General features: G+C 37.7%; 2 protein-coding genes across 2 annotated transcripts; one reads left to right on the top strand and one right to left on the bottom strand.

Moving 5' to 3' along the window:
- Positions 1-657: 657 nt before the first annotated feature.
- On the top strand, positions 658-6,810 carry LOC137739112 (beta-amyrin synthase-like). The gene is made up of 12 exons (XM_068478604.1): positions 658-783; positions 1,705-1,955; positions 3,543-3,728; positions 3,863-4,150; positions 4,270-4,354; positions 4,439-4,605; positions 4,722-5,144; positions 5,242-5,364; positions 5,468-5,623; positions 5,733-6,101; positions 6,193-6,267; positions 6,368-6,810. Exons 2-12 carry the CDS (start codon positions 1,755-1,757, stop codon positions 6,575-6,577), a joined length of 2,283 nt encoding a protein of 760 aa, XP_068334705.1. The 5' UTR covers positions 658-783; positions 1,705-1,754; the 3' UTR covers positions 6,578-6,810.
- A 6,094-nt stretch (positions 6,811-12,904) lies between these two features.
- On the bottom strand, positions 12,905-14,926 carry LOC137741187 (polygalacturonase QRT3-like). The gene is made up of 3 exons (XM_068480995.1): positions 14,685-14,926; positions 14,346-14,582; positions 12,905-14,063 (listed from the first exon to the last, which is right to left on the bottom strand). The coding sequence occupies exons 1-3, from the start codon at positions 14,889-14,891 to the stop codon at positions 13,059-13,061; spliced, it is 1,449 nt and encodes a 482-aa protein (XP_068337096.1). The 5' UTR covers positions 14,892-14,926; the 3' UTR covers positions 12,905-13,058.
- Between the last annotated feature and the right edge of the window lie 7,830 nt (positions 14,927-22,756).

The following is a 22,756-nucleotide window of genomic DNA, read 5'->3' as shown; positions in this document are numbered from 1 at the left end:
AGGGGAAATGATTTTTTCGTAGTCTAACTAATTTACTTTTCCAGGAAAACCATTTTTACAGATTTTTTTTTTCTTATTCCGCACAACTTTATTTATTCATTTATTATGAGAGGCATAGATATTATTTTCCCTCATTTTCAAATGCGAGATTGATCCCTCTCTTTGTTTCTTCCTCTCGGGTATCAAAATTCAACATACATCCAAAATATAGCATCATCAGATATGATGATTTCAGGAATCTTTTATTTCTTACACCTCTAATATTATATGAAATGATATAATTTCTTTTAAAGCGTGCACTCATTAACACAAGTTGTGTTTCTCTCCTAAACCTAAAAAAAATTGAGGATAATTAAGCAATATTGAAATAAAACAATTTATTAAAAAAAAAACTGAAAAACATTATAGACTCTGCTGCTTTTAAAACTATACAAATCAAACTATCAGACCATTTATCATGTAACTGAAAACATGTGAAGGTAGTTGAAATAACGTGTCGGTTTGTTTAATAGTACAAATATAAATCGGTGTATAATTAAAATTGTGAAAAAATATTACTAGTAATTATTAAATAACAAAGAGCCTGAGAAAGTCAGAAAACACCAAAGTTGACCAAGTGCGATGATTAAAATATAGAAAAAAAGTAGGCATGGTGGCCATATTTTAGTGTAGGCCTCTTCGGGTATGTAATTATATAAAGTGGGTTTCCCATGCATCAATCATCACAAGCAACTCAAAGCAAACTCTTTCCTTCCTCACCATCACAGCCAGTTTTTGCAATCGGTGAGTCCCCAAACTCAAGGGCCAGAGCTTCTTCAGTACTATCCATCTCTGTAGTTAGCATATGTAAAAAAATTATAACATAAGGTTTACAATTAGGTCATCATCATCATCATCTCTCTCTCTCTCTCTCTCTCTCTCTCTCTCTCTCTCACAGACACACACACAAGATTCTTGGTGATTACATAGAGATTTGGGTAGCCAGAGTTCAGATGGATGGTTGAGATTGAGATATGCATAAGAGATTTCAATGAGTTATAGAACTCAATCATTCTTTTAAACGTTACAATTAGGTCGTCATCATCATCTCTCTCTCTCTCTCTCTCTCTCTCTCTCACACACACACACACACACACACACACACAAGATTCTTGGTCACTACATAGAGAATTGGGTAGCCAGATTTCAGATGGATGGTTGAGATTGAGATATGCATAAGAGATTTCAATGAGTTATAGAACTCAATCATTCTTTTAAACCTCTTTTTATCATACTTTTTCCCCTTTTTCTACAGAAATATGAAAATAGAACAGTGATTCAAAGGGAGTTTTAACGAAAAACATATGTTACTGTTCACTTTAATGAAAAACCATATTTTTACACTAAAAAGTCAATTCTGGTACTATTCACTTTAACTTTTATTTTGTCCGTATCGTTAAAACTCAAAGTTTTCAAGTCATTTCATTAGTTTTCCTTAATTCAAACCCTGATTTGCGGGTAAGAGCTCTATCATAGATGGAAAAATATTTCCTTAGCCTCTAGATAAATATTTTTTCAATCATATTCAACTAGCGTCTTTTTCCTTTAATTAAAAAAAAAAAAGAAAACTAGTTTAATATTTTCTTACAGTTACATAGAACTAGAACGTGTATCTATCAAGCCCTTACTAATTAATTTCGTTATGTATTTGTATCATTCATGCAGGTACTAGAAAAAAGATTATTTTTGTACTACTAATCCAGTGATCAAAGAAGATGTGGAAGATCAAGTTTGGAGAGGGTGCAAATGACCCTATGTTGTTCAGCACAAACAACTTCCATGGAAGGCAGACATGGGAGTTCGACCCAGATGCAGGTACCGAGGAGGAGCGAGCAGAAGTTGAAGCTGCTCGTGAGCATTTCTACCAAAATCGCTTCAAGGTCCAGCCTAGCAGTGACCTCCTATGGCGTTTTCAGGTAATACTATTGTTATCTCTCTTTTTATCTAAATGACAGGTTTAACTTCAAAGTCTTGTGCTCTTTAATGCAAATATTTGTTTATTAATATATATATATATATATATATATATATATATATATATATAAACTATAAACTTCTGAGTGGACTTTAATTGCTTAATATATTTCATGATATAGTTATTCGTTTGAATATAGATACAAGTATTTACATTGAATATAGTTTATTAGTATATTTCACGATATAGGGTTGGAGTCTGCTTTAATTATGCCATAAAAATAATAATTAGAATGAATCTCGAGAAGATTATGCTCTTCCAGATAACGAGGACAGATTATGTTCACCTAAGACTAACATGGTGAGTTGGACCAAATACGAAAAAGATAACTTGGAATTGCCAAGTCATAAAATGTATTAAGTACTAAAATCCAACCCCAACCCTAACCCTAACCCTGCTGGCGTATATTATTTCATGTTAATATTGCGATTTAGTTCTATTTTGTATATAATGAGTAACACATAAAACTGATCACATTATTAACCACGTTTCTAATACATAAAATGAAATTCACCACTATTTAAGAACTGATTTATAATCTAATCACTTTTTATTTCGTTAAATAGCGTTAATTATTATGTAATAGTTGAAGCACGTGACATATTTGCGGTACATAAAACAAGGTTTTTCGTTTTCAAAGTTACTCCACCAAAAATACATTGGTCAACTTTTGTGAACTTGTACACTCTTTATGTGTGAGACTCGGTCAACTTTTGTGAACTTGTAAAGTCCCTACTCTTTATGTGTGAGTGAGTGGTAGCCGGCCAAAGAAAAGTGAACTCCGTGCGAGATGCATGCCTTGTGAGTTTGTACAACAGTGTTTATATTCTGTTTATTTATTTAGTTCTTCCAAATCCTTTTTTTGTTTTTTTTTTGTTTTTTTTTTTTTTTTGTCAAACAAAATTGGCCCCTAATTGGAACTCTTCTTTGAACAAATTGAACTTATATCTAGGTAAACGAATGCCTGTCCTCTTTGCTTACAACTTCATATTCTTTTGTTTTCTGTTTTAAATAAAGAAGAGGACAACATTTGATTGGTGGGTGGGTTAGCATATTATATTTTCTAATAACTTTATTAATGTTAAATTTAAAGGTGATGAGCCAGTTATATGTACTTGTATTAGGTGAGTGAAGGGGAAAGGGGAAGGAATTTGGATCCTCGCCGGATCCCCTCCTTGGGGATCTTAGGGATCAACGCACGTGGACAATTGATAAAAAATCGTGCGGTTACAATTAAATATTTTTTATATTTTTACAAGTAAAGTAGTCTCGTTTTGCGTGACAAATATAAAAAAAAAAAGAAAATATTATGGCCACACAATTTTTGATCAACGGTCCACGTGCATTGATCTCTAGGATCCCCAATAAGGGGATCTGGCGAGGATCCAAATCCAAGGGGAAGCACCCCAGAAAGACACTTCTTACCCCCTTGACTTTTCCATGTATTTGTGTTGTATCAGTTTTTATTATTATTATTATTATTATTATTATTCAGTACAATATAATATTTTACTTTGACCAATTGCAGATACTAAGAGAGAAAAACTTCAAACAAGAAATTCCTCCAGTAAGAGTTGGGGAGGGTGAAGACATTACATATGATCAGGCAACAGCTGCATTCAGGAGGGCTGCCACCTTCTGGAATGCCTTGCAATCACCCCATGGACATTGGCCTGCTGAAAATGCTGGCCCAAACTTTTACTTCCCTCCCTTGGTGAGAAATTTTGCTCCTTATTTAGCATATAGTAAAAAAATTGGGATGCTGTAATAGTAAAAAAATTGGGTTTTCAGTGCACTTGTATGTGACAACAGACTAATTGTTGCATCTCTATTGCCAAAAAATTACAGGTCATGGCTGCATACATTCCAGGATATCTCAATGTTATTTTCTCCGCTGAGCACAAGAAGGAAATCTTGCGTTACACTTACAACCATCAAAATGAAGATGGTGGCTGGGGACTGCACATAGCGGGGCCTAGTATGATGTTTACTACATGCCTAAACTACTGTATGATGCGTATTCTCGGAGATGGCCCCGATGGTGGTCGTGACAATGCCTGCGCAAGGGCAAGAAAGTGGATTCTTGACCGTGGTGGTGCATACTATTCTGCATCATGGGGAAAAACTTGGATGGCGGTGCGTATAACTTACTAATTTGTTTTAAATAAAAGTAGTATTTTATACTGTAAAAGGATGCACATTTGAGGAAAAGATCATTTTATTGTTCAAATGGTCTAACTTAATTTGACTTGCAGATTCTTGGTGTGTATGACTGGGAAGGCAGCAACCCAATGCCCCCAGAATTCTGGACTGGGTCCACTCTGCTTCCTTTTCATCCATGTAAGCACAATTTCTTCTACACCCTATTTTCTTGTTAAGTTAAATAGTACAAGTCTTCTAATTAGTACAACTTCATCTCTGCAGCAAAAATGTTTTGCTACTGTAGGTTGACTTACCTACCTATGTCTTACTTTTATGCCACAAGATTTGTTGGCCCAATCACTCCACTTGTTGAGGAATTAAGACAAGAAATTTACTGTGAACCTTACAGCGAAATTAACTGGCCTAAAGTGCGCCATTGGTGTGCAACAGTGAGTTTACCTTTTTTGTTCCTTATATAGTTCATGCCGTTGTTCAATTTTATTATGCTAAAGAAATTTGTTCACATACATAAACTTACTGTGCTATGCAATGTTGACTAATGCAGGAAGATAACTACTATCCCCATGGCCGTGTACAACGTTTTATGTGGGACAGTTTTTACAATATTGCCGAGCCTCTCCTAAAACGTTGGCCTTTCAAGAAGATCAGAGACAATGCAATTCAATTCACAATTGACCAAATTCATTATGAAGATGAAAACAGTCGCTACATTACAATTGGATGCGTGGAAAAGCCATTGATGATGCTTGCTTGCTGGGCCGAGGATCCTAGTGGAGAAGCTTTCAAGAAGCATCTTCCTAGAGTTACCGATTATATTTGGCTCGGAGAGGATGGAATCAAGATGCAAAGTTTTGGAAGCCAGTCATGGGATTGTGCTCTTGTGATTCAAGCTTTGCTTGCTGGAAATCTTAATGCTGAAATGGGACCTACCCTTAAGAAAGCACACGAATTCCTCAAGATATCTCAGGTACATATTCAAGTCATTAAAACTGTTTTTGACATATGAAAATGTGTTGAGATTTTCAGTTGACCTAAAAATACACATCCTATGCGTACCATTGTAGGTGAGGATTAATACATCCGGTGACTACCTATCTCATTTCCGTCACATTTCAAAGGGCGCATGGACATTCTCTGACCGTGATCATGGATGGCAAGTGTCCGATTGTACTGCAGAAGCACTGAGGGTGAGTGATTTTACTCAAGTGCTTAACTTAAGTTGAAGATTTTGCCTCTCATTTATGATGAAAAATTGAAAATGGTGCTAACTTGTAACATGTTTTGTTTCAGTGTTGTTGCATTTTCGCAAATATGTCCCCAGAAGTTGTCGGTGAGCCAATGGAAGCTGAGTGTATGTATGATGCTGTCAATGTCATCATGTCTCTTCAAAGTCCAAATGGTGGTGTATCAGCCTGGGAGCCAACAGGAGCTCCAAAATGGTTGGAGGTAACAAAAACTGAAAATCTTAATAATTTTTTTCCGAAGAAATTTGAAAGCTTTTGTCATTTCACTATGTCTTATAAATTGGATATACTAATTTGTTTTCCCTCTTCAGTGGCTCAACCCTGTGGAGTTTCTTGAGGACCTTGTCATTGAGTATGAGTACATCGAGTGCACTTCATCTTCGATCCAGGCCTTAACATTGTTTAGGAAGTTGTACCCTGGCCATAGAAGGAAAGAGATCAACAATTTCATCACAAGGGCTGCAGACTACATTGAAGACATACAGTACCCTGATGGCTCATGGTATGGAAACTGGGGAATCTGCTTCGTGTATGGTACATGGTTCGCAATCAAAGGGCTAGAGGCTGCCGGCAGGACATACAACAACTGTGAGGCAGTGCGCAAGGGTGTCGACTTTTTGCTCAAAACACAAAGGGAAGATGGTGGCTGGGGAGAGCATTACACCTCATGCACAAACAAGGTACCAATGAAATTCAATAGTAACGAAAAGGTAACCTTTTTGACCTCAAGGAAAGCATAATTCTAATATTTCACTTGTTCCATCTCTTCAGAAATATACAGCTCAAGACAGTACAAATTTAGTCCAAACTGCACTCGGATTAATGGGTCTGATTCACGGTCGACAGGTCAGTACATGACAAACATTTCAGAGGTGTACTGTTTTAGTTCTTCACAATTCCCTCCAAAAAATAAATTTCAAAATGATTTTTTTTTTCTTTGCTATAGGCTGAGAGAGATCCAACTCCTATTCACCGAGCTGCTGCAGTGTTAATGAACGGTCAATTGGATGACGGCGATTTCCCCCAACAGGAACTGATGGGAGTTTTTATGAGGAATGCTATGTTGCACTATGCAGCATACAGAAATATCTTCCCATTATGGGCTCTCGGAGAATACCGCACACTAGTTTCGTTGCCTATCAAAAAAATCACTTGAGCCTTGGATCACAAGCAACAAGAAATCCAAGGGACTTGCCAATACAACCAGAACCAATAAAACCTAGTTCTAGTTGTGCCATATTTTTTGTTCATTTCTTCTTTTGTGTTTGTAGAGTTGATGAACTTGTAAGTGCTGAAGAACGAATAATCTATGCAACTGTATGCTTTTGTGATTTGTAACCGCTAAAGAATGAATAATCTATGAAAATGCATATATATATTTATATTGTATATGGTACTTATACACAACGTGTATCATGCATGCATTGCGAGATATCACATCTCATCAAATTAAATGTGTATGAGTCTCCCTTGCAAATTTGCTACATTTTAGTACTTTCTGCTCTCTAACTTGCTTCGCTCCCATTGAAATGCCGTAACAAATGGGCAGTGATTAAATATATAACCAAATTGCATTGCAGTTGACACCATATGAATCTTTATTTGATGCCGGCTTTGTACTCTGTCTTACAAAACCTGAAGTGTTTATTCTACTTCTGTAATTCAATGTCAAGGAAGAAAGTCCATGTCATATACAATAAGCGTTCTTTATTATGCAACAGCTAATTCGGTATCTGGTATCTAAACCAAAGAACATAGAAGAGCATAACCTTCTATTTAACGGTGTGCTTTGCCATTCGTCAACCTCCAGTTCCATTTGTGTAACATGTTGAGGTATTCTGCAAGAGCCCACATTGGGTAAGTGTTCCTGAATACCGCGTAGTGCAATGTGATATCCCTCATGAAAACTCCTACCACTTCCTATCACTTATTTCAGTGTTTGTTATATTCCTCTTTGCTTTCGGCTTCTCTCTCCCTCTCTATATGCGTGCGTGTAGGTGCTGTGTGGGTCTTCAACTGGTGTCTCATTATCCTATTTATACATCTTTTACTTCCTTAATGCACACGGAAATAGGATAATTTAAAACCCAAATCCTTTTGAAAATATTAAGCATCACCACATCAATTGGATTAGGCAATGCCCATTAATTGGGCTGGCTTCAATGGACCAATTTGTTAAGTAGTGTACCGGTCCATTTTCTAATACTGGCACAAATATAGGATGCCCAGCAACCCATCTCTTCAACTCTTCGGGTTTCCTCGTATTTTAATTGTTAGGTTCATTTTTTGTTTCCAAATCATATTTTCTATCAAACTTGCAAAAAAACACATTAAATCCAACAATTTAATACAAAACCATGACTATATATTAGATAAAAGAGGTTCAACAACAATAACAACAACAAAGTCTTTTCTCGCTAAGTGGGGTCGGCTATATGAACCCTAGAATGCCATTGCGCTCAGTTCTGTGTCATGTCTTCCGTTAAATCCAAATACTCGTCTTTTCTTAAAGTGTTTTCCAAAGTCTTTTCCAAAGTCTTCATAGGTCTTTCTCTACCCCTTCAGCCTTGGACCTCTGTCCCGTAGTTGCATCTTCTAATCGGAGCGTCAGTATGCCTTCGTTGCACATGTCCAAACCACTGTAACTGATTTTCTCTCATCTTTCCTTCAATTTTGGCTACTCCTACTTTACCTCAGATATCCTCATTCCTAATCTTATCCTTCCTTGTGTGCCCACACATCCAACGAAGCATCCTCATCTCTGCTACACCCATTTTATGTACGTGTTGATGTTTCACCGCCTAACATTCCATGTCATACAGCATTTTTGGCCTTATTGTTGTCCTATAAAATTTTCCCTTGAGCTTCAGTGGCATAAAACGGCCACACAACATGCCGACTGCACTCTTCCACTTCATCCATTCAGCTTGTATTTTATGGTTGAGGTCTTCATCTAATTCTCCATTCTTCTGCAAAATAGATCCTAGGTAGCAAAAACGATCACTCTTTGGTATTTCTTGGTCTTCGATCCTCACCCCTAACTCATTTGGGTCTCCATTTGCACTGAACTTGCACTCCATATATTCTGTCTTTGATCGACTAAGGCGAAGACCTTTAGATTCCAACACTTCTCTCCAAAGGTTAAGCTTCGCATTTACCCCTTCCTGAGTTTCATCTATCAACACTATATCATCTACGAAAAGCATACACCAAGGATTATGATCTTGAATATGTCCCGTTAACTCATCCATTACCAAGAGCCTTGATGTAACCTTACAGTTATGGGGAAGCTTTCAGTTTGTCCTTCATGAGTTCTTACGGCGATCTTTGCTCCATCGTACATATCCTTTATAGCTTGGATATATGTTATTCGTACTCATTTCTTCTCTAAAATCCTCCAAAGAATGTCTCTTGGGACTCTATCATACACTTTTTCCAAATTTATAAAGACCATGTGTAAATCATTTTTCATATCTCTATATCTTTCCATCAATCTTCATAAGAGATAGATTGTCTCCATGGTTGAGTGCCCTGACATGAACCCGAATTGGTTGTTCGAGACTCGTGTCTCTTGCCTCAGTCTACGCTCAATGACTCTCTCACAGAGCTTCATTGTGTGACTCATTAGCTTAATACCCCTATAATTCATGCAATTTTGTACATCGTCCTTATTCTTGTAGATAGGCACCAATGTGCTCTTTTGCCACTCATTTGGCATCTTCTTCATTTTCAAAATCCTATTGAAAAGTTATGTAAGCTATACTATACCCGTCTCTCCCAAGACTTTCCACACTTTGATCAGTATATTATTTGGGCCCATTGCTTTTCTATGCTTCATCTTTTTCAAAGCTACAACCATTTCTTCCTTCCTAATTTGGCGGTAAAATAATTAGTTACACTCTTCTGAGTTACTCAACTCCCCAAAGAAGTACTCATTTCACGTCCTTCATTGAAAAGATAATGAAAATAACCTCTCCATCTGTCTTTGACAGCGTTTTTTGTAGCAAGAACCTTTCCATTCTCATCCTTGATGCACCTCACTTGGTTTAGGTCCCTTGTCTTCTTTTCCCTTACTTTAGCTAGTTTATAGATATCCAAGTCTCCTTCCTTGGTATCTAGTTGCTTATACATATCGTCATAAGCCACTAGCTTAGCTTTTCTCATAGCTTTCTTCTCCTCATGCTTCGCTATTCTATACATTTCACCATTTTCATCGGTCATATCCTTGTATAAGGCTTTACAACATTCCTTCTTAGCATTAACCTTTGTACCTCCTCATTCCACCACCAAGATTCCTTTTGGTGTGGAGCAAAGCCCTTGAACTCTCCTAATACCTCTTTTGCTACTTTTCGGATAAAACTAGCCATGGAATCCCACTTTTGGCTAACTTCCGCCTCTCTATCCCCCAAGCATTGGGTGATTGCTTTCTCTTTGAAAATGACTTGTTTTTTCTCCTTTTAGATTCCACCATCTAGTCCTTGGGCACTTCAAGGTCTTGTTCTTTTTTCTCTGTCTTTTGATATGAACATCCATCACCAACAAGCGATATTGATTAGCCAAGCTCTCCCCTGGTATAACTTTAAAATCCTTACAAGTTATAAGACCCCCCTTCCTCATTAGAAGAAACTCTATTTGTGTTTTTGACGACCCACTCTTGTAGGTGATCACATGTTCTTCTCTCTTCTTAAAGAAGATGTTGGTTAAGAAGAGATCATATACCATTGCAAAATCCAAGATGGCTTCCTCATCCTCATTTCTTTCCCTAAAACCATGGCCACCATGAAAACCTCCATAGTTGCCTGTTTCATTGCCCACATGTCCATTTAAATCTCCTCCTATAAATACCTTCTCCGTCTGAGCAATTCCTTGCACCAAGTCTCCAAGATCTTCCTAAAATTTCTCCTTCAAACTTGTATCCAACCCTACTTGAGGTGTGTACGCACTAATCACATTGATGAGTTCTTGTCCTATTACAATCTTGATTGCCATAATTGTATCTCCTACCCTCTTGACATCTACAACATCTTGTGTCAAGGTCTTGTCCATGATGATGCCAACACCGTTTCTCATTCTATTTGTGCCTGAATACCAAAGTTTAAAACCTGAGTTTTCTAGATCCTTTGCTTTAAGACCAACCCACTTAGTTTTTTGTAGGCACATAATACTTGTCTTTCTCCTCACCATAACTTCCACTGCTTCCATAGATTTTTCCGTTAAGGTTCCTATATTCCACATTCTTAAACGCATTCTACTCTCTTCAAGATATACATAAAATATCATCCTAACATTAATTGCTAATAATAATGGGGTAGAGGGGCAATGATGGAAAGAGTGTGGTGGAGGTGATGGCAGCGACGATGACGATGGTGGCAAATGGTGGTTGAATTTTGAAGGATGATTTTGGAAATGGTGGCTTAAAGGTGGCTGGGATGATAGTGGCAGAGATGGTGGAGATGTTGGCAACCATGCATGGTGAGGGTGATGGGAGGTGATGGTGGTAATAGTGGCGATGGTGGTGGTGAGGTGGCGGCTGCAATGATGAGGCAGTGGAGGTGGTGATGTTGATGGTGGCGTTGATGGTGAGGAGGTGACAGTGGCAGCATCAATGGTGAGATGAGGTGGTGACGGTGGCCATTGTAATAGAGGTGATGGCGTGAAGGATAGGGTTGGGCACTTGAAACCGAAAACCAAAACCAAAACATAGAATCAAATTGAACTGCATCGAACGGTTCGATTTTGCGGTTTTGAAACGGTTGCGGTTTTGAAACTGAATCGCAAAGTAGGAAACGGTTTGATTTCGGTTTTGGCTTTTGAAAACCGCACCAAAACCGAAACCGCACCTCAAATTAAATGTCATCTTTTATATGGTTGTTTATTAGAGTCCATACATTTAGTATTGGACGTAACCACACTAGAATGTCATTCATTTTCACCCCTATTCGATTCGACAATTATCACTTATCAATGCACCCCTTCGAAGATGAAGAGCTATCTTGCATTTTTTTAGGAAACTAAATAGTAGATTAACAAAATCATCCCCAGCTTCTCCATAACAAACCATGTTCTTAGATTTGATAACCATAAGCTTATTGCTAGATGGTGCAAATTAACACTTGCATTAGGATTAACATGTAATTTTATTGGTACAAATTTACATACAACGTTTTTGGTATTTTACCATGTTAGTAATTAACATTTAAAGGTGCAAAAACAGGTGTGTGTGTGTGTGTGTGTGTGTGTGTGTGTGTGTGTGGAGTTGGAATATATGTCAACTGTTACAAGCAAATATAGTGTGTTGACATATAAACAATTCTCCCATCCTCCTCATTTACATGTTCAGTGTAGGCTTTATTATGCTAATCAGCCTCTGCTGCAAAATACAAATCTCCTTTGTGACCAAGTGAAAACATGCAGATGATCCTACTTTATTAATTTTCAGCATAAATTAACACTTGCATTAGATAGGTGTAAACATGTATTGTTTGGAAAATGAGACCGTCTTATGCGTAGATAGGTGTAAATTTTAAATTGTACATTTTTTTCTCAAAAACCAAACTGAAAACGGTTTGGTTTCATTTCGATTTTGGCTTCAAAACCGCACCGCCAAAAGTTTTGGTTTTGATTACGGTTTCACTCAAAACCGCACCGAACCGAACCGTGCCCACCCCTAGTGAATGATGTGGTGGCTGCTATGATGGTAATGGGAGGAGATGGTGTTAAAGATGGTGATAGTAGCAATTGTGGTTGTGATGGTGAGACAATGGAAATGGTGGTGGTCATGGTGGTCATGGTGGCACGAGTGATATGGCGGTGGAGAAAGTGGTGATTGTGGTAGTATGTATGATATTATTTTAAATTTTATTCTTGAAAAATACTGGAACGTCAATTTGATACAAAATTTATGTAAAATATTGTTTGCAACGTTTTTTTCATTTTTTCAGTTTATTTCACACAAAATTACACCAAACACATCTTAAACCCGTTTCAGTATTTGGAAGACAAAACCTATGTCATTTTTTATTTTATATCATTTTTAACTAAAAAGCATATTCACACATGTGAATATGTAGCAAGAGGCTGGTATCCACATTTAAGGGATGGATCCTTTATATGATGTGAATATGTAGCAAGAGGCTGGTATCCACATTTAAGGGATGGATCCTTTATATGATTTTCTTCATGATTTATATAGGAGCAAATCAAAGGTGGGATTTCTTGATTATATGCGTAATGGGTAATCATGAGTCCCAAAACCTCCCTTGAACCCTATATGCTGAATAAATGGGTAATTATGGTCAAGCAAGTTTAGTAGTGCAAACTTATACGTCATTGAACAACATCAGTCAAAAGTGCTAGAAGTTCAATCGATTTTGCTGAACACGCAGCACTGGCATCTTCCCTTTGGGACTAACAACTTTGAAACACGTTACAAATTTGAAATTAACCAAGATATTTGAAGCTCTGCTTAATTGTTAGAGTCCAAGTCCAATTAGACTTCTGGCAAAACCAGTCCACGATTTATTAACCTTACACCAACTAATTTTCCAATGAACAGATAAAAAAAAAAAACAGAAGAAACTAACTTCATTGTATCATGTATGTGTTTTGATGTACATGTATTTTAATCACACTTAAAATTATACGTAACCCATCATGCTCTGATCCACTAACACATGCAACGTGGCAGAAACGGGTACATCTGATTCTACTGTGACACAATTCCTCGACACATTTCGTAGGACATGTTTTGGAAATGACTCACTTGCCTGCAATGTGTACTGCACATTTTGTATGAGATTAGGGAAAAGGAGAACGTGTGAGAAATCAACGGTCCATCTAGTCCCATTACTCCAAACTGACCCCTTGGCAACCGTTGATTTATGAACCATACCCCGCACGACATTTCGATCAACCATAATTTGATCAATAGTAGTAAAATATCGACCGTTGGATTGATCTAGATGGACTATTGGGACACCGGTATAATCACCTGAAAACATATTATCAACAATGGTGATGCCACATGCCACACCCTTCAATGATTTGATCGAAATAAAGGCATTGCCAAGGAAGAATGACCCGGATATATGGAGTTCGACCGGGTCCTCTGCCACGATTCCCGTGAAATCAAAATAGGAATTCAGGATTCGGGTTTGGGTCAACCCAGGTGCCCGAATGTAAATTCCAGTCCCACCCCATCCAGTGGCCTTGTTGTAACAATGTACTCCGGTGAACACATTGGCTTGCCCTTGTACCATTATACCAATTGATGCTGAGAAAATAACCACATCGGTGATTGCGTTATCGTTTCCTATGATGTTAATTCCGATGCCGGAAAAATCCTTTTCACGGTGATCGCCTCCGATATTGATGTGCTGACCAATAAAGGAGTTTCTAACATAGGTTTCATGGCCACCATGAATTAATATACCATCACTTGTGAAATGTGAAATGTAACAATTGTCAATGGTAGTCCTTAGTGAATTGATAATCGAAATTCCACCACCTCTGAAATTTGAGTTTATCATGAGATCCTTGAGCGTGATATCTTCGTACACAAGAGAAGTCGACGGTGACCGTAGCTCGATCAGATGGCGATCGGTTGGGAAATCATCGGATGCATGAAGAGATCCACCATGAATCTGTTACACCGTAGCAAACCCTGAGCCTATGAAAAAAAACTTACAAATGAAATATAAACTGTTCTATATACTCTATTCTTATTATTCTTAGTAATTGTACTACTAAACTTTAGAATAATTGTAATAAGATATTCTATAACTACTAAATCTACAGAGAATGATATTCAAATTTGGTTGCAAGGTAACGAATAGTGTGCCTCGACCAACGGCTCTAACCCATCTAAGCATAATGCATTCCGACCATCAGGTTGTTCTAGTTAAGAAAAATGTTAGGAGGTGTACCATAAAGTTTCCACCACCGGTATCTGGTAAGAGCAGCGGACGGCTGATCTTGTATGTCCCTCCATCAAGGTGAACTTGAGTGCCTCCAAGGTCAGCAACACCCTTGATCAAGTGACCATCAAGAGGAGATCCAAAGGCATGTAAAATAGCTTGCTGTAGTGCCTCTGTGCTGTCTGATCTTCCGGTTGGGTCAGCACCATACTCAGTCACGTGATGTACACGTGATTCTGCGGATGCCTGAATCCATATATATGAACAAATCACATAACGATCATTTGGAAAAAAACTGAAACTAATTAAAACCAAAAATAAAAGAATAAAATATATATGTAAACATACATATAGAGTTGGTGTTGAATAGCCTTGGGTTGTTGAGGCCTTATTGCGGATGGTATGCGATGCCTTCATCAAAGCCATGCGCCTCATCTGGTCATGGTAAGTACCAGTGTTTGTACCTGAGTACGAGCCTTCTACATGATTAACGATTGCGCTTACATACATAAACGCCATTAACAGCTTCAAAGACATAGCATTTCTGGGCAGCATGGCTTGATAACTGTTTCAGAGAGAAAAATGAAGTATTCTAAACTCTACATCACAGCCAACAGCATCATATATATTGACTAATATACATAATGAAGTTTGAAAGTTCTAATACAAGTGAAGCCCGGCTCTATTAAAGAGTGTACATGCCAACAACCGTGTTAATTTTGTGTGTCCAAATAGTTATATTTTATTATTTATTCATGTTCATCTTAATTTTTTTAAATTTACTTCCAATCTCAGTCTGCTTAAGATAACACACATGTAGTCCATCTAGAAGATTTTAACTAAAAAAGTTATCAACTTTATTTCCTATAAAGATTGCTGCAAATTTATTTTAAATTTTGGGCTTAATGTTTAAAAAAAAAAAATTCTTCCTTTAATGAATATTACAGTTTTTTTTGTAACTAATAAATAAGAACGGTAAACTAGAGTATTAAGGAAATCTGATCGTAGCGTACAAACATGAATCATCATTAATTAGTTAGGTTATAGACTAAGTCCAATTGTGCGTTCCAAAGGCGGCTTGAAGCAAAAATTGGACTTTTAGGTGCCAAAAATTAGGTAATTAGTTAAAGAAAAAATTAAGGGGATTTTGCACAAGTATCACCTAAACTTGCAAGCATGTGTGTCAATTCGAACTAAACTTTTAATTTTTAATTTTTACCACATGGACTCTCTTAACTGTTAAAATTTATCACCTACGTTATTTTCCATTCAACTTTCCGTTAAAACATGTCATGTGTCTCTCATGTGGAGGGATATTTTTGTCAATTCACTTCCTAGGGCTTGCTGGAATCAATTTGTATGAAGGCAAAAGGCACTTTTTAATAGCGTTGTTGGAGTCAGATCATGAAGAGAAAGGGAGAAGTTGGTTTCAAGTTTGATTTTGCAAGGGTTGTTGAAGAATAGAAGTGAAAATTATGCAAAAATTTTGTCTTTCATTTACAGTAAGCTTTCAAGATTTGTTTTCTAGGTCAGCAAGTGGATGCGTGGTTCACCTTAATTTATTTATATATTAATTTTTCAAACTCTTATAGAGGGAATTGATGGACTAGGGTTGTACAAACCACCAATTTTGTTTTAATGGCAAAATGAATGGAAAATAACATAAGTGATAGATTCCAAAAAAAAAAAAAAAAAAAAAACATAGTAGAGAGTGTCCAGATGGTAAAAAAATAAAAAAGGAAAGTTGCGGTATTATTGTATATGCTTACAAGTTCAAGTGATACTTGAGCAAAAATTAATCAAACTTATGAAGATCAGTTTGAGTAATTGAGAATGAAGAGGGTGATGACTTGAAGAAGCACGTTTATTATTTCATGCCAGTCTTTCAAAGGAGAGACTTGAATGTGATTAAACAAATGTTGGTTTGCAAGTCGTCGATTCTAAATTTCCAATGTAGTGTGAGCCTTCTATAAGGATGCTGCTACTTCCCTGACGAATGGCTCAGCAGGAAAGTTAGGCACTTGTTGCATTTTTTTCCAATATTATTGCTTTCGTGTTTTTAGGCCATTTGGCTTTTCAACTTCAAACTTGACCGCAATTGCCCCCGGGTTTTCTGCCAACCCCTTTTTCGTGGGAGCTTTTTTTGTCAAGTTATCAATTTGATAGTCACTTCTAAGACTCGGGGTCTTGACTTTTCCCTAGAAAATATCTAAGGTTTGAAAGTGATTTTATTGTTTCGACAAAAAAATAAAAGATAATAAAAGAAAGAAAGTGATTTTATTGAAAAACACCTTTCATGTGTGATTTTAGTTCTCTCAAACAGGGACGGAGCCACCATACGGGATAACAATTTTTTATACGACTTGTTAACATGATACGAAATTAACAGGTTTTTCAGGTTGATATAATAACAAATCGGGTTATTATCGGATAATCCGATAAGCACTTGTTAAAATAATAGATCAGTTCATGTATATACGTGAGTAATGTGACATCCCGTCCCGGAAATATTGAAACGTACATTTGAAATTACAAATTTTACCCCTAGTTCGTTATTTTACGTGTAGTTTTGTGTTGTGTGGTGTTGTAGGACCACACACACACTCATACACCCCGTTTCACTCTCCCGTGTTTTCCTCTCCCTCTGTCTCTTTTCTGTCTCTTCTCTCTCTCTCTCTCTCTCCCAAGCTCCGTTCTTCCTTCTTCTTTCTTCAAAAACGTACGGACAACACACAAATCACCCAAACCTTGATGGATCGAAGAAACTAAGGACACCATCGAACTCGTGAAGCTCGTACGAGTGCAACCATACCATTTTCAGGTGAGAAATCCTTCGTTTTCGTGTCGATTCGAGGTATTCCGATTTCGAGTACTGTTCATGAAAGATTAATCTAGTTAGTTTTTGGACTTTTGAAGCTTGTAGATGTGTTAGTGAGGTCCCAAGGAGCCTCGGAGTACTTCGTTGGAGAAGTTTGGACGTCGGGATCGTCGTGTTCAAAGTTGGCCGGAGCTGTCGGGGCTTTTTCCGGCGAAACCACGGCGAGTTAGGGGTCAAGAAAGGTATGGATGTGTTCGTCTCGTCAATACCTTCATTTTGATATATAGTACGTCGAAAATGGTTAAGAAATGAAGAAGTTATGACACTTTGAAATTTACCCAGAAATTCCGGCAAAACACCATCTCCGGCGAAACCAGTCCGGCGACGCGAGGAAGAAGACGCGCGCGTGGGCAGCGCGTGAACAGTGCGCGTGGGGGCGCGTGAGAGCTCCAAATTGAGTTCTGAAAATTGTCACGCGTTCGTGACGTCGTGTAGATCACCGTGGTATATTCATACACCCAAATTGAGTAACGTATGAGAAAGTTATGGACGAATGTTTGGTGTATGCGCGTTAAATAACGTCAATTTGGTTACTTTTTGTATAGGTGAAAATTATACAGAGGAAGAATGTAACCAATCTAGGGGAGGCTCAGGGACCTACGAGACGTCGATGTGATATGTGAGTGGGCAGTTATTTTTCAGTATATATATATATACGTATGCTTGACGTATTTCCCAGAAAACGTATTTTAAAAGAAATACGAATTATATATCCTGTCATATATGCATCATATTTTAATATGTGCATTACCATAATTATGCATACTGTTGCATGGTGCTGAGGAGGCCCAGGTAAGTGCCAGGTAAGTGGTATTCATGTTTGTATGCAATAGTAGTAGTTGAGATGTTTAGAGAGCTCATAATCTGCACCCCGGTGTTAGTGCTCCCGCCCAGGGCCAGGGCACAGTCCTTCACGTGATGTTCACCAGCACCACACGCTCGCCTTGGATCCAAGTTAGGTGCAAGCCTTGTCGTACAGACCACATTAGGTGGTTCCGACTCGTAGGTGACCCGCGATTATTCGCACAGTCTTCACGTGATCGTAGCACTAGAGCGTATATATTACACCCAGTCCTGTCGTACAGACCACATTAGGTGGTTCCGACTCGTGTGCAGATTCAGATATTGAGTTGAGATTGGAGCTCTAGATGCAGCCGTACAGGTCACGTTAGGTGACTCCCGGCTACTAGATTATATGTTATTGATGTGAATTACGCTTGAGCATTTATATTTGATTATGAGATTCTGTTGTGGCATATTCTCAAGCATGAATGGCATATCGTGAGCATGAATGGTATATCATGGAGCATGATTGACATATCTATACATACGTATATATGTTTATTTTCTGGGAAACTATATTTGTTTTACGGCGAGGGGTTAGTATATTCAAAGAGAAAAGAAGGTTTTGAATACGTACGTTTTGCTGACCCACTCAACTTTGTTTTGCGCCCCTCCAGGTTCAAGAATTGAAAAGGTGTGGTGACTACGAGGAAATTCAACGGTGTTCTGACAGAATGGCCAAAAATGAGGACTCACCTTCGGGTGTTTCATCTTAGAAGTTGTATATTTTAAAGCTTCCGAACTGTGCAAATGGTTACGTCACTCTCACGTGACGGCCAGCATGCCCTCCTTCGGGACGGGGTGTGTCAAGTTGGTATCAGAGCCTAGTTTCAATCTTGGACATCTTGAGAAGTTCTAGTGAATTCTGTCAGAACTACACCGCCTCGTAGCAAACCACGTAGTTAGAGGAACTTAGTCTCCCTGATTTAGCTGTTGGGGGAAATTATTATTTTGGTGATTCAATATATTATCAAAAAGGGACATTTTAAGATGGGTTATGAGTGGAATTTGAATCACCTTATGGAAAAATGATGGACCTAAGGGAGCAAAGCGATGGCTTAATCTTTTGGAAAAGATGTTTTAGATTATGCAAGTCAAAGGAATCTTCCTTTTGACAGAAGGGTTGAGACGACTACCTGGTTTGAGTTATGAACTTGTATCCTGGTGGAAACAGGAGTATAATTCGTTGTCACCGAAGGAAACAGCCGATTGAGAATTGTTTAAGGACTTGTTTAAAGAAAAGAATTATTTCCTTTGGCATCTTACGATGGTAGAAAGCAAGAGTTTGCAAATGTGAGACAAGGAAAGCTGACGATCAATGAGTATTATAGAAAGTTCTCAGACTTGCCTCGTCCCATTCGAATATTGCTGCTATTTTGATTGAAGTGTTATATTGTTTTAGGCTGGGTGGCATAAGGCAGTGGTACTTTGGGTGACCACTATCCATTGTAATTCTTACCAGGAGTATACAAGATGTTGTTGAGCCTTGAGGACTCTGAGAACATGTTCAGCGAGAGTAAAGAAGAATGATAAAAGAATGGGAATCAAAAGAGGACGATAAAGTTAATGATTCGTCATGTCAAGAATATAGAAAGATTCGGAACTTCAAAAGAAGTGAAGCTGATTCTAATTCTTTTGGCAAAGGTTTTAATGCCATTGGTCAAAGTCAAAGTGATAGATGTATTGGTAATCCCAGATCTCAAAGACAAGGTGATTTTGGTAAAAGAAATGTACCTTTGGGCTGTAGGTACAATAATGGACACCTTTGAGAATGTAGGTGAGAAAGCATTGGACGCTTTACAAGTGGATAGATGGGACATAGAACTGCAAATTATGTCCAAAGCCAACAGAAGCCCTAGCAGTCTTCTTTGCCACAACTGGCGCCGATCCAGCAAGTTCCTGGATATATTAATTATGGTCAGTTAGGCCGTGGTGTACACGAGCGAAGTATTTACACTAATAGAGGTTGTGGGAGACAACAACAAGCCCAGGGATGTGTTAACCACACATCACTGCAAGATACTCAGAATTATTCGGATTTGATTAGGAGTACGATAATTATTCTTAATGACTTAGCTAAAGTCTATTTGTTGTTAATGTAGAAATTTTACGTTATTATTGTTATTGCCTAGAAAGTAGTATTTAAACGCGGTTGAGACGTGTGTATGTATTTTCTAATGAGTGGCAAAATAGTAATATTACACCCTCGAGAGTTGTTGCTTACTTATCGAGACAACGATGATTTATCAGTATTGCGGGCTGCAGACCGTAATATTAATAATTTATTCGTGGATTCGTTAAGCAAGTAAACCGGTAGGTTATCCTATGTTAGTATCGTACTTATTCAGAGTGCTCAGTATTAGTAGAGTATTGTTGCTAGCTACTTTTGTTCTATTAGATTGTAGATTTCGATGTTATTCTAGAGCATATTATGTTATATACAGTGACGAGTTGCAGACCACGCGAGGTGGTACTGAATGTGTGCAAGATATACATGATATGATGAGTTGATTATGAGTTATATATGCCGCCGAGGGCTGAGTTGATTAGAATGAAAGAGTATGAGCTATGTTTATAGCCGAATGTTGAATTGATTATATGTTATTTTCCATCGGTCTGGATGACTAGAGATTACTTTTGTAAGTATGCAAAGTGGAGTGAGGCAGGCCGTTATTTATGTTGTGAGAGCAAAGAGATTATTATTAAAAGGCTGCCAAGGATACTTATCTCACGTGGTGCTAAAAGATGTCACTTCTAGTAGCGTGGAAGAAGTGGGAGTAGTCAAACATTTACCTGACGTTTTCCCTGAGAATTTACCTGGATTGTTGTCAGTTAAAGATGTAGAGTTCACTATGGATTTGTCTCCAGGTACAAACCATATATTATAGAATGTTGCCTTTTGAACTAAGAGAATTGGAAATTGGTTGATAAAGGTTTTTATTCAACCTAGTACATTACGTTGGGGGAACACCAGTTTATTGGTGAGAAAGAAAATGGACGTTAAGGCTGTGCTTTGATTATAAGCAGTTGAATCGAGTAACAATTGAAAACCGTTATTCGTAACCTCACATTGATGGTTATTTGATCAGCTTTGAGGTGGTTGTATATTTTCTAAGAAGGACTTAAGGTCTGGATATTATTAGTTGAAGATTATCGGTGAGGATGCCCTTATGATAACTTTCAGGATTCGTTAAGGTCATTTCAAGTTTTGGTGATGCCATTCGGAGTGACGAATGCATCTACTACTTTATGAATTTGATGAATGAAGTATTCCAATGATATCTAGACCGATTTGTTATTGTTGCTATTGAAAGGATTGATAAGACTAGAGCAAAGTATGCTAAACATCTTAAATCGGTATTGCAAAGATCGAGGGAAGGTCGATTGTATGCTAAGTTTAGCAGAAATTGAAAATTTAGAATAATCACGAATCGTGATTGGGATTCGGAGTTATCCTAGCTTAACAAGCTATCATGGACGGTTCGTGAAAGATTTTTCAGTCATTGCTTTGTCATTGACGAGATTGTTGAGAAAAGAGGTTATGTATGAGTGGGAAGGAAATTGTGAGCAAAGGATTCAACAACTGAAGCATTTCCTCACTCATGCACGTAATTTAGTATTCCCAGAGAATAGTGGTAATCATAAAATTTTAGTGATGTTTCTTGAATGGTATTGGATGCATGTTGATGCAAATGTTAGGGTGATTACATACGTTTCACGACGAAAGGAACCTCATGAAATGAATTACCCTACTGGTGATTTGGAAGTCATGATTACCATTCTTGCTGTGAAGTTATGAAGACATTATATTTGGTAAGAATGCAAGATTTTTACGAATCCAAAAAGTCTCCAATATCCATTACTTGGAAGGATTTTGTTATGAGGCAGCGAAGGTGGATTGAATTGTTTAATGAACATGATTGTACGACCAGGGTGATCGTAAAATTGTTCTAGCTGATGCACTTGGTGAAAAGACGGTGGTAAGAGTTGATGTCTGGCACGCTTGCCAAGATTGTCTTCTTGTGGATTAGAAATCAACTGAAGTAAAGTTGAGAATGGAAGTTTGAGAAGAAGTTGTAATTGCTAATTTTCAAGTTAAGTCTTTTTAGTAAGGTCGTACTCAAGACTTAAATGGTTAACGAAGAAAATTAAGAATTAACCAAGGCAAAGAAAGAAGGGAAAAAGAAAGATTGCTGAGTTCGAGAATATGATGGTTATGATTGAACTTGAAGTGATAGTTGATCAATGTACCAAGTTAGTACATTTACTCCAGTGTTGAGTAACAACCACAGTACAACAGTACTTATATGTTTTATGGAGAAGAGATTTGGGTTACGGAACTGCTGAATTTCTTAAGTATGTTGGTTGCACAGTTTCCAAAGTAACGCCATAAGGACCATGAAATGTGTCGATTTTTGTTGAATTGTGGAAGAAATACTTCTGGATAGAGAAGATTCGATCATGAAAGAGTTTTGGTAGGCCCTGAAACTATGGATGAGTCTTCTCAAAGTATTCAGGTGATTAAGTTTAACCTGAGAGTAGCCAGGACTGGCAAAAGAGATTAATAGTTGAACATGTCACTAATCGAGTGTTTAACGTAGATGATCTTATAATTTTGAAGTTTTCACTTTAGAAAAGTATGATACGGCTTGGAAAGGAAAGCAAATTAAGTCCTAAGTACCTCGGACTTTATGTGATC

Source organism: Pyrus communis, chromosome 7 (assembly GCF_963583255.1).
Source record: "Pyrus communis chromosome 7, drPyrComm1.1, whole genome shotgun sequence".
NCBI lineage: Eukaryota > Viridiplantae > Streptophyta > Magnoliopsida > Rosales > Rosaceae > Pyrus > Pyrus communis.
Note: the sequence above shows the minus strand (reverse complement) of the source record. Positions and strands in the feature narration are given on the sequence as shown.

Bases quoted from the DNA above. Each gene is read 5' to 3' on its own strand.
- LOC137739112 (XM_068478604.1), top strand. From the start codon at position 1,755: ATGTGGAAGATCAAGTTTGGAGAGGGTGCAAATGACCCTATGTTGTTC. The intron at 1,956-3,542 runs GTAATACTATTG...GACCAATTGCAG, and splicing joins ACCTCCTATGGCGTTTTCAG to ATACTAAGAGAGAAAAACTT. The intron at 6,102-6,192 runs GTACCAATGAAA...CCATCTCTTCAG, and splicing joins ACACCTCATGCACAAACAAG to AAATATACAGCTCAAGACAG.
- LOC137741187 (XM_068480995.1), bottom strand. From the start codon at position 14,891: ATGCTGCCCAGAAATGCTATGTCTTTGAAGCTGTTAATGGCGTTTATG. The intron at 14,583-14,684 runs GTATGTTTACAT...ATATGGATTCAG, and splicing joins ATTCAACACCAACTCTATAT to GCATCCGCAGAATCACGTGT. The intron at 14,064-14,345 runs GTACACCTCCTA...ACGGTGTAACAG, and splicing joins CCGGTGGTGGAAACTTTATG to ATTCATGGTGGATCTCTTCA.